General features: G+C 44.0%; 1 protein-coding gene across 1 annotated transcript in view; it reads right to left on the bottom strand.

Moving 5' to 3' along the window:
- LOC146817714 (gamma-aminobutyric acid receptor subunit rho-1-like) overlaps window positions 1–12,226 on the bottom strand; it is a 416,531-nt gene that overhangs the window by 140,168 nt on the left and 264,137 nt on the right. Inside the window, exon 4 of the mRNA XM_085611171.1 lies at window positions 3,393–3,460. Within this exon, the coding sequence (XP_085467297.1) occupies window positions 3,393–3,460 (68 nt within the window). The remainder of the gene's footprint in view (window positions 1–3,392; window positions 3,461–12,226) is intronic.

Raw genomic sequence — 12,226 nt, 5'->3', positions numbered from 1 at the left:
CTATCCAGTGTCATGTCTTCATTTCTGCTAGCCGCGACGCGACACATGCCAAGAACAAGCAAAACAGTAGCCAACTCTGTTTGCATCTGCTCTTGAATCTCCAGGTCACCTTATTGTGTTTTACTGTTTATTTCCTCTTAGTCTTCCACTGAAGTCATAGAATGTTTGGGCTTATAAACATCAGATTCCTCATTCTCACCTCAGACCAGCATTCCATCAACATTCATTGTCCATTCACAAGAAATCTAGTAAAAACCATTCCTCGACGTATGGTCAATCCCCATCTTCCGTATCGCAAATGCCTAGAGGGGGTCTTTTTTTGCTGAAGGTACACCACCCAGGAGATTAACATGGTGCTGATCAAATGTTTATAGTTGCTATTATAATTGATGTCCTGTTTCTGCCCCTTCTGAACTGTTCCAATGTTTTTTTACGTGAATTTAAGCACAGTTTACTGGTGTGCAACGTTGTAACAGATAATGCCCAAAGAATCTGAATCCTCTGACTTCCACCATACCAACTTGGTTCTGACACAAATGTACCTACCAAACCAGATGGCCTACTTAACCTTTTCAGTTAAAACAGCAGTCATTTCAACAATCTACCAATGGTGTAACATGTTTAATTCAAAATGCTCTCCCGTCAAACCAGAACTATTAAAAGTTCCATTTAATTGTGAAAGTACCACATAGAAGACAACTTACAAGTTTATGATGAGACCTGATAGGATGAAGAAATGCAGTTCTAAAATGAGGTTGTAAAAACTCCAGTCTAAGTTTAGAAGCAGAAGCACAAGAGAAGAAGAGAGAAGTTTGGAAAAGTGAAAAGAACATAAGGTAATTGGCGATATAAGCCAGGTAAGTGTAACATGAAAATGACCGGTGCTTTATGCCTGATTTACTAGAATTTTTTTCTGGTGTACAACTGTCATAAAACTGGGCCTGATTTACTAAGGTTCATCTTTAAAATGGTCTTGGACATGTTTAAAGCCAGAAATGACTGCCTCAAGACTATTTTAAAGAAATAAATACGTTTTAACATTGTTATATGCCTGTACAAAATGCTTTGAAATAAACCCAATTTTACCTTGCTTAGTACAGCTTTAAGAGTTTTAGGCCTCCATTATGAGTTGCCAGGAGCTGTATTCCCCCTGAGGCATACTCCTCCAGCAGCTCTGAAACACTGAGTGGCCTGGTATCTAGACTCCAGATTTCTGGATTCCATAACAACAGACTGATTTTTGTGGATCTGCACTTGGAAAATCTGTAGCTGGGAGGGAAGCAGGAACTGTGGGCTGAGGCAAAGCCCAACCATTATTTGCCCTCTCCAGCAGCACGGTGAGAACAGACAATGCTTCTCTAAGAGAGACCCAGTCACTCTACCCTGAAGACTCCCTCTGTGAGCCCAGCACTGTAGCGTCCTCCCCAGCCTGGGTACTCAGAAATGAATATGCCAAACACGCAGATTCGTATTACACATCTTTATTCCTGTATCTGTAACTGCGAACTCAACGTTATAAACATGAACTCTATTCACCACATCCAAACACTTCATAGTTCTATGGAGTCCATTAGGAACCAAAAGGGTCCCGTCATCGCTAACTCACAAGACAACTTGCCAGAATTGGGAAAAACCTGCCCAGAAGGCACCTTAATTCTGGGTTCTTATGATTATTACTCATTCCAGGGAGTTTAACTTGTGATCCTTGTTAATTCACAGAGAAATATTACCTGGAATCATCAACGCTGGCCCTGCTATCAGTGGCAGCTGACACAATGAAGAGGTGGTGGGCCAGGTGGGGGGGGGAATGGAGGAGCACGTGGAGGGAGCGCAGGGGTAATAATAAAATTAAAAACACTTACCTGAAGCTGCCGGCCGCATTGCTCCTCACACTTGGTGTTCTAGTGCTTCCTGGTCCCAGCAGACACTGGGACAGCAGCAGAGACTCCCTGTGCAATCCCCGCGCTACTTTCATGGGATGAGAGCAGCGTGGGGATTGGCCTGAGCGGGCTGCTTTGACGCTCCGCTCAGGCACAGGGGTCTGTGCTGTATCTCCAACCCGGCTGTTCAACACAGCCCGGTTGGAGAAACCTAAGTGCACATGTGTGTTTGGCCGGCCTGAGACAGCCAGCCAAACACATATGCGCACTTATAAGTGCACAAACCAGTCCTCCTCTGCCCTCCGATGGCCCCGGCGCCGCCACTCTCTGCACACGCTGGCTCAAAGCCAGCAAAAGAAAAACAAAGTGATTATAGTTTATCGTTTTATTTTTGGCCTGCTGGCGCCCCTGCCTGGTATTTCCCTACTACGTTAACAGAGGAACTTGATATGGGGGTCAATTTTCCTCTGAGGTCGCAAAAGACCTGATTTGTTAAGTATTCATGACATATTAGTCCTAACTCTGATTGTAATTTATACCCATGCATAATGTTTACTAAACTTCCATACCCAAACAGGCATAACTTATCACAATCGTAAAGAGCAGACCTAAATCTAAAAAAAAGGCTTCTTTCATACCCTCAAGGATGTGCATGTAATATATTGCCTAAAATATGATAATTTCGGGTTAGGAAATAGGACACATTATTTACCTACAGTTTGAAAACCTTCGTCTGTTAATAAAACTATGTTCTGCGAGATTTTCTGTCTTCCAGTTATGACCCATGATGAAATTGGAGCAACTGGTGCTGCTTCAGCACTGTCCTCGTCATCTTTCAGTTGTGGCTTACATATTATGTATCTGGGGACTGCACTCATGTGGTTATAAGCCACAATGGTATACCTGATTGGGAGTTCATCACATTTGTATGGAAAGGTCCCTGTTCGCTCCTCCGACACAACCCCTGGGGTGGTCCACTTGCAAAATGTGAGCGAAAACGTGCAAGTGAGTCAGTTGCGCGCACACACACATGCACGTGCACGCGCACACTGACACTCATGAATTAAGTTACGATCTTGAAAATGTGTAAATATTGCATAACAAGCAAGTGTAAATCGCTCCAGATTTCTGGTGTAGAACTGTTATGAGCATGGACATTTCCTTTGTAAACAGGCAGTCGACATTCCAATCTCTCATTTGTCAAACTTAGATAATGGAAAAACCATAGCAGATTAGGCCCTGCCTTCAGTCACGTGTGAATCAGAGTCCAATGGGGAGAGTAGGGAAAATACAGAAAACAGTTTCCATTAACTTCACATTATTCCATCTGGATGAAAATGAAAAACAAAGGTTTAATATAGTCAGATTCTTGACAAATAAGATTCTTGAGAAACAATGGGCAAAGCGAACTTGGCTAGTGTACATTGCAAGCAAGGATAACACTTTCTTGTACGAAAGGATGCACTCAGCTGTGTTCAATGTTTTACAAAGTGAAAGAGCAGGGGAACTTACCATATCCACCTCAGAAATACTGTCCAAGCTTTCAACTTGGACATCTACCCCAACCGGAATCGCAGGGCCTGCGAAGAAAGGCAAATATAGAGTTAAAAATGTGGGGTATATTGGACTTAGTCCATTAGAACAATAGAAGAAAGTCATATAAATATAACCACATCTAATACACCTTCCAAATAAAGCAATTTGTAAATAACCTAATCTTCCAAAAAACGTACACATACCACCAGAAACACCTCCAGGATTTTGATTGGGAAAAACTTCACAATAAAACACATTAATGTGAATGGAGTCGAATTTTCAAAATGAGAATAGTCTTGAAAGAATTGAACATTTTTTTCCTTTATTGGAGAAGATTTAGGCCTTCCATGTCTTAAAGATACCATCACCCTAAAGAGCAATAGTTGACTGAGACAGCTAGGTGGCGAGGTTTACACTGCGCAAGTGAGGCTGGCTGTCGCACGACAGCTGGCCAAATTGACTTGCGCAGTGTAAACTGGTGGAGTGAGCACCACTCCCCTTCTGCCAGTCAGCAGCAATGTCCCACTCCCAAACAATGCTCGGGCTGGGAGCAGTGAAACATAAAACGGTAATTCATTCTTAATTCATTCTTTTACCATTTTATTTTTCACTTTTGATGCACTAGTAGCAGGGGGCGATGCTCCTCTGCCGTAATGGAGGAGGGGGTGTGCCACTGTTCTCCACCCAGAAAGGTGGGGATCATGCAGACCGTTTTCCAGCCTCCTTCCTTTTGCTACTCAATTATCACTTAATTGTTAGGGAGAGGCATACTGGCTGAGGAGAGTGGTCCATGTGTTGTCCACCAGGTGGAAGTCGTGGTGTATGAGACTCCCAAGACGGCATCCCACTGATAGGTCAAAGGGAGACCTACAAGTTCCCCACCCTACAAACATATATGTGGCTGGTGTTTCTCATTAAGCACTAGCAAAAGCACACCATATTTCTTTTCTCTGTAAAATTGTGTTTGTATGCATTCAAATAAAGACTGTGCCTTACTTGCAGGTGGACTCCCATGAAAATAAGGTTCCGCCTGCCTATCAGTCTGCAGCAACGACACGCAGGGACTATTGGTGGATCACCCCGTCCATTGATACTGTTGTTTCCTTAAAAGGGTGGTAGCTCTCACCGGGTGGGAGGGTCTGTCCCCCCAAGAGGGAGCTAATTATTCTCTCAGCATAATGTGGGTCTACGTTTCCTTTAACGAGGAGTCTTGCTTGTTGCATTGCATTGTTGCAAAATATAGAGATTTGCAATAAGGAAAAGAAACGTTCCAGTCCCATCTCTTCCTGGTGCACCCATCAGCACGCTTACATTGTATCTAACTTCTGTGAGCTTCCCTTTTCCTCTGTTCCTACTCCTTTTTCTTTTCTGAATTTCTACTTACCTTGTCATCTTATTTCTCTTCTTCTCCTGTAAGACTTGCACAAGTCTCGACTGCTCAATATGTCTGTGTGTAATAATACCACAGCGTGCAGGCTTAAAACTGTGCAGATGGTAGATCTGCAAATTACAGCCCATGTAGAAAAAACACTACTGCAGTTTTGTGTAGCCACTATCATGTGGTCATGTGTCCAATGAAAGCCTGCTTTTTATCCACTATTTTTAGTCAGAATAGGTCATTGGTGAGTAGGTACCATTATCCCTGTACACATATGCAACATGTAGCACAATGAGCAGACATCTAAACGAATGAGCCCTACATCCAAGCAGACTACCGCAAGCCACCAGTATTTATCCAACAACTGTCACAGTAGCGACAGAAAGGGTGGATCAGTGTTCGAGGAGGTCTTCTTTTCAGGTTCCCTGTAGTTTAGACAGAGGGGTTCAGTTGTCAGGTAGTTCCTGTCCCCCAGGTGGCAGTAGCTCTGATATTGTGGAATAAATTATCCTGGAAGTAATGAACATTTTGTGTGATTTTAACTACCGTGGAAGACGTGGCCCTGATTATGAGTGCCCCAGAGTTTTCTGCAGTTAGAATAACAGGTTCTTTGAAGTATACCACACCTGACAATTACTGGACACAACAGAGTCTAAACCCTATTTAAAATTTCGGCAGGTCAAACCTGACAGAAGTTACTAAGAGAAATGGGTACAGTATTTACAATGACATGCTTATGGCCCAGAAACTCGGCATATGTGCAGTTTATCACACCTGCTAAATTCCTAGACAAAGATAGTCGGGCTTTATCAGATGTGAATTTAGCATTTATCCTCTGGGGCGCTTGTAATCAGGGCTAAAGGCTGTGGAATTGACAAAAATGAGAAGCCTGCATTATTCTCACTCTTATTAGCACTCTAGTCGCAATTGTTAGGCTTTGCCTGATAATATTCCTGTACCTCCTTTACAGTGGTGGCTCCTCCACTAGGGCGGAGGAGTGTTGCCCCGCTGCTTTCTCACAGTGCGAGAAGCAGAAACATAAAATGGTAATAACTACCATTTTATGTTTCTGCATCTCGCACTGTGAGAAAGCTGAACAGAAGGGTTTGGTTGCGAGCAGGCGGGTGGGCAGGGCTAATCTGCGAGCAGGGGAGGAGTGGTGTGCCCACTCCTGAGGGCGCAATGACTGTTTGGTTGGCCGTCTAGGGGCGCCCAAACCAGTCATGCGCACTCTGCCCTTTGCCTCCCCGTAAGCCCCTGGTTGGGCAGCTTCCCCCTAATCAGAATGCTGCCATTGCAGCGATGTGATTGGCTTGGGGGAGGGAGGATGCCTGCTTCCTGTTCCTGCAGGAGGCAAGCAGGCGCCAAGCAGGACTGGTGCCGAGAAAACGCGGGACCCGGCCGTCGGACAAGTACATTTTTTCTTTATTATTATATTAAATCCTCCCCCTACTCCCTGCGCGACCCCAGCGCCCACCACCTGCAATTAATGCCAGCCGCGACTGCCCCTTTAAAAATCAAAAGAAATAACCCCAAAAAATAAAAATAAACTAATGGAAATTGTATGTGTGGAACGTTAGTTTATAGGGTTGCATGTGTTACAAAGGGCTCTGATGCTTCAAAGTAATCACACAACAATGAAACTGACATGATGCTGAAAACCTTTTTCTTCCCTTCCTGGAACCTCCTTAGTCTGCCTTCGCTCCTCCACAGAATGCTTGCCTTACCCCTCTCCCACTCATTCTGCTATTGGTGCCGAAGGCCATGTACCAGTCCCAGGCCAGACTCCCTGGGGAATGGATTCTCGCATCATCTCGCCACACTCGCCATCCCTATTTATCGCCAGTCCCTTCAGTTCCTCCATCGTTCTCACTATGGAGACTAAGGGGCATGTTTGTCAATTCTTCATGCAGGGCAATGCAGCAAGCCACCTTGGTGTGTTCATGAAAGGGCAGGAATGCACCGTATTTAACACTATATGGTGCATTTGTGTCCTTTCCTAGCACTGGCGTGCTTTTGGCTGCCTAGCGCCTGCGCCTGCGTTGTAAGAAGGATTGTTTTTGTGTAGGAAGGGCCACCATCCTGCACAAAAACAATACTGAGAGGCATTTTCCTCTTTCTATGTGTGCTGCAGAATGCATCTCTCATAGAAAGAGGAAAAAAAACGAGGTGAAATAAAGATATTTTTCATTGTTACGCCTCACCTCTAGAGGCATAGCATTTTGACACATTCACGCGTCTACCACAAATGGTAATTCTGGAAATGGCCCAAAATCCATAGTTAGATTTGTGGGAACACTCACGCTCCACTCATGGAATGCATCCCTGCAGCAGAGTAACGTAAGAGTAAAATAAGACAGTAATTTGCACTGCCTTGCATTACTCTAGATTTATCAAGCCATGCAGGCCCATGCAAGATGGCCTTGCTTGACCTTGCTTGGCTTGATAAATCTCACTAAGGTTTGCATCGCCCTTGCACCCCCTTGTGTGGTACAAAAGTGGTGCAAAACCTTGATAAATCTGTCCCTAATTCTAAATGCATTCTGGCGCAGCCTGCTGGCAGTGAGAGTGCTGCATATATGAACACAATAAAATAAATAAATAAAAGTTCAGACCCATACAAGTTCTGTAAACCTCAATTGTCCTCTGATGAAAACAAAGAAGACAGCATTGCCTTGCATCATTCAGCTCACCGTGACAGGTAATTGTGACAGATTCACCCTGTAACTGTTTCTAGGAACCACATAGACACCTAGAACGTTCCTGGCACTACACATCTCATCAGAAATCACATTCTCCTGTGTAAGTGATGTATTTCCACTCCCTTCATTTCACCACAGAACTACCTCAAAACTAAGGGGCTTGTTCATGGAGAATTGGCATAGGGCAGTGCTGCAATTCCTGTCCTTTCCCCCTGCGCAGGCGCACAATTTGCTGCCTAGCGCCATGGTGCAAAGGTATCTGCATTGCATTCAGGATTGCTTTTGTTTTGTTCAGTAAGGAGTACCTTCCTGCATAGAAACTAGCCTGGGACACTTTTTCCTCTTTCCATTTGTGCGGCAAAAAGGAAAGAGGAAAAAATGAGAAGAAATAAAAATATTTCTCCTCGTTTCGCCTGCTCTGGGGAGGTGTAACCTTCTCGTGCTGCCCCAGGTTTACGTTAAGTAAATCTGGGGCAGTGTCAAAATCTATGGGAAAACCCACTGCAATGCCCATGGAACGCTTCCTTGACGCAGAGTAAGTCAAGGCAGCGACTTGCGCTACTTTGTCTTACTCCATATCTATGAGGCCATTCAATTGAGAGACTTGAGACTTGCACCGCCGGAACGTCAAAAAAAGTGATACTCCGGTGGCGCAAGCCTCTCATAAATAAGCCCCCAAGAGCGTGTCGGGGAGCAGGTGTTATGGGGGTGTATGTTCTTGTTTTAAGGTACCTAGAACCAATCCCAAAATATTCAAGCTAGGAGTGGTACAAAATTAAGAACTTGTTGATGTCTTTCTCTCTTCACTGACCATTGGCATAGTCTCCATTGGCCTCTAATTTTCGACACACTTTTTGCATAAAAATCTGAATAGTGTGGGCATTTAGAGAATGTGGTCATGCTTCACAGAAAGAAGACATTTTTAAGTACTTTATATATTTGTGTTTTTCACAGTAGGAACAGTTGTACTTTTCATAGTGTCGCTCAAACTCCAGGGAAATTGGTTGTGTCCAGGCAAAACTGCATATTCTTGAAAGTAGTTCCTTTTTGCTAGCAGTTTATAGAATGCTGGCTATCCTGGATTTAGCTGCAGCGCTATGGCGAAGATAAGTTTTTTGTAAATAGTTGCTACGTGGTAACCAGTTTCATAATAGGAATGATTGTGGCTTTGTGGAGGCGGGTCTAGCTCCAGGAGCTTGCACGTGTTAAGTCACAACGTAACTTTTTGCTGTCTTGCGGACTTTTTCCTATGCAATCTAACAGAAATGTTTTTACCAAGACGCATTTTAAATCTCAACCCTCAAAATTTTAAAATAATTAGTCCAGATAGCCAATTACATGCAGGTTCTCACTATAACTGACACACATACCTTTCTAATTTTTAGATAGTCTTTCTAATCCTTTTTAAAAAGAAATATATTCCAGGTATGTCACTGGCTCCACTAATGTTGTAACCCCTTACCGTGCTGCACGGTTGGTGGGGCCACAAGTGCACCCAAGCTGCCTCTGGGGGCTTTGCATTGCTCCTGTGGGGTGCCTTGGTGGGACTTGGTCTTATGGGCGGTACTGTGGTCTGGCCAGACGTGGGAGAACTGGGCACTTGTCTTTCATTCTGCACACTGGCAGGGTCCTGGATAGTACTGGACTCTTTAGCTCAGTGAATTCTGGTAAAAGGCTAAGTTGGGGAAAATCTCTTCATTCTACTCACGTCCTTACCTGAGAAATTTGTTTAATGGATTCTGGTTACATGTTTACACACAATATAACTGCATTCTCTGTTTGGTCTGTACATGAAAGAGAATGTGGCACAACATGTCTTCCCCAATCCTATGAGGCCTTTTATACTAATACCTTATTTGTGAGTTTCCCAATCAATCAAAATGGGTTAACTTCCTGTACATCACTTACTGCTTCTTTTCTTTCTTCATTTTCTGTTTCTCCCTACTAGGGCCTGTTTTGGCTTTGGTGGCACCCATTGCAACAATCTTTGCTGGTGCACCCAGGACCTCCTTCTCCATGGATTTCCTCACAACCACCATTCAGTGGTGCCTCTCATCTCTCCATAGTACCTCTTTCACATTACTTTAATTTTTCTTCGCTGCTACTCATTCCAACGTTGGGTGTCCAAGTGCTTTACTAGTACAAGTATGTTTCTCAAGTATGTGAATCAATGTACTGCAAATGTTAAACAACATAATGAGGGTTACAAGGTGTAGAAGTCACACATCATTTGTTTTGATAGGCATTATATGTTAAGAGTGCTTGGTTTGGTAAAATGCAAACTCAAGATTTAAAATGTAACTGCAGTGGTTAGGGTTGCCTACCCAATAGGACTTTATTACTACCCAAAGGAACCCTTTATAGCAGCCCTAGAATGATGACAGATTGAAAAAGAAAATCCCCAAAAGTTTCTAAACCTATGGCTTGTAATTTACATGCAGCTATTTAATGTTGGTTCATATCTCACTGTGCTATATTAAAAGGATTTTAACTTATGAACTACAAGTAACAACAACGGATCTCTGTGACAAAATTAACCCTGGGCAGACAACTACGCTACGCTCGCGTAGTTTGCGTAGTTTGTGCTACTTTGCGCTACGCAATCTGCACGTAGCACAGTGCAAAAAGTCGTAGTTCAAGGTCCTCAATGTCAAGTTGGCGACCGCGAGCGAGCAAAATTACATCCTGGCGAGACTTTTTCCCCATTCGCGATCAGCAACATCAAGTTGACGATATCGAGCGTGGAAAATAAACATCCCGGCGAGATTCTCAACGCGGGGAGGTCAGGTTTCTCATTGCGAGTGGTCGCGTATGCTCGCGACTGCTCGCGATGACAAACTACCAGTCCGCGTTAAGAAAGCTGCCGCTCGAGTAAAAATCTGTGCAAGATGCTGTTTTCAATGATTGCACAGTGCGGAAAAGCATCCAGCACTGTGCAAACAACGCGAACAGCGCACTACGCAGTTCGCGTAGTTCTACGTGTATCTCGCGTAGTGCGAAGTGCACTTTGCGTAGCGTTACTGCGCGAACTACGCCCAGGGTTAGACAAAAGCAGTTACCCACTGAGTTATGTACATAAAATATCAATCTGTGATATGCATGTTACACGTTGTGTTTTGCAGCAAGCACATTAACCCTTTGTGCTGCCTCATAAGTCAAAACTGACTAGACGAAACAAGGATCTCTTCAGTGAGTTATCATGCTGTTGTTGATAGCGTCTGAAAATTTCTGGGTACCCAAAGATTTCAGCAGGCTTCTATTGCCTCACCTGTGACTCCTGACCTGACCTGTCTGCTCTTTTCTCCTCTCCTGCCACAGTACAAATACAGTTAACCCTGGGGCACAGTGCGGTGGCACTGGCCGCACAACACTAAAGGTGGAACTGCTCCCCACATAAGGGACAGGAACCACAATCACCATGAGTTACAAATACTCCAGTAACTGTGCCAGTGGGTTTTTCGCTCCTGGTTACTTTGGTGCTTGTTCCTTTTTTTCAAACTCTTAGAGAAGAATTGGGTAACCCCAGATAAAATATACTGTGGAAGTCAATTTATGTGAGGCAGCAGGTAGAGGCAGACTACAGCATGAAGGTTCTGTGCTAAAAAAGGGACAACTATTTTTTATAATTTTAAGTTAAAAAAACTCCAGTAATCTGACCCTGAAAGGACATCTCTTGGTGTGGTATGGCTGTATTGTATTGTTGTATGGATATGGTGTTGCATTGTGTTGATTGTTGTTGTGGTGTTGAGTTGTGGATGTGTTGTGCAGTGGTGTCTTAGATTGTATTGCTGTTGGGTTACTATGATGTTCTGGTATTTTAATGTTGAGTTGTTGTATTTGTCGGTAACTCTACTGTGGCACATCTGCAATGTGCGTTTGTGGTGCAATTTGGAACTTATAGAATGGCTTTGGAGTGGTGAGGCAATAGGATGCTGTGACCAGGCAGGGTATTGGTGAGGTGCGGTGGTGTGTTGGGACAGTTTGTTGGTGAGAGGTGGGATGTGGTGCTGATAGATGATAGTGCCATGATGGGGAGGGTAATGCATTCGTGAGATATTGTAGCACATTGGCTGGGTTTGGTAGTGATAGTGGATGGTACAATAGTTCTGTTAAGTGACAGCACAGTGATGTTGTTGCAGTAGAGTGGTTCGGTGTGGTAGCGCAGTGGTGATAAGTGAATACATTGTGTTGTGAGGTTTTTTTGTGGTGGCAGGGGAGATAATTGCATTATGGGGTTGGTTGTGTTGTGTTCTTGGCTATTTATGTGGTGCTATGGAGGAGAATAATGCCAGGGTGTAGGAAATCAGCCTTTTCTGTGTGGTCAGCCTGGACCTTTTGCCTTTTGGTGGACTTTATATGTTTCCTTGATGCAGAACTCTGTGCACTTTACCTCTGCTAGCCATGTGTGAATTGGCATGCTCCTAATTTGCATATTTAACTTTCCTATAAGCCCCTAGTATATTGTACAAAGTGCACCCAGAGCCTGGAAGTTAAAAGTCACTAGTGGACTGCAGTACCTGGTGTGCCATCCACTACAGTGACAGTGCAACCATGGCTTCAGGCATACCATCGTATCCAGACTGTAGCAGTTTAAAAACCTTAATTTGACCTGTCACGATAAACCTTTTTGATAGGTCAAAATATCCCTTCTAGGGGCGTGGTCTGGCCACGAAGGAAGATGGCCGCCTGAATGTGGAGCTCCACTGCGAGACCCTTGACGGAGGCGGCGC

This window comes from Triturus cristatus, chromosome 6 (assembly GCF_964204655.1).
Source record: "Triturus cristatus chromosome 6, aTriCri1.1, whole genome shotgun sequence".
Classification (NCBI taxonomy): domain Eukaryota; kingdom Metazoa; phylum Chordata; class Amphibia; order Caudata; family Salamandridae; genus Triturus; species Triturus cristatus.
This window is presented reverse-complemented; position numbering and strand designations above follow the sequence as displayed.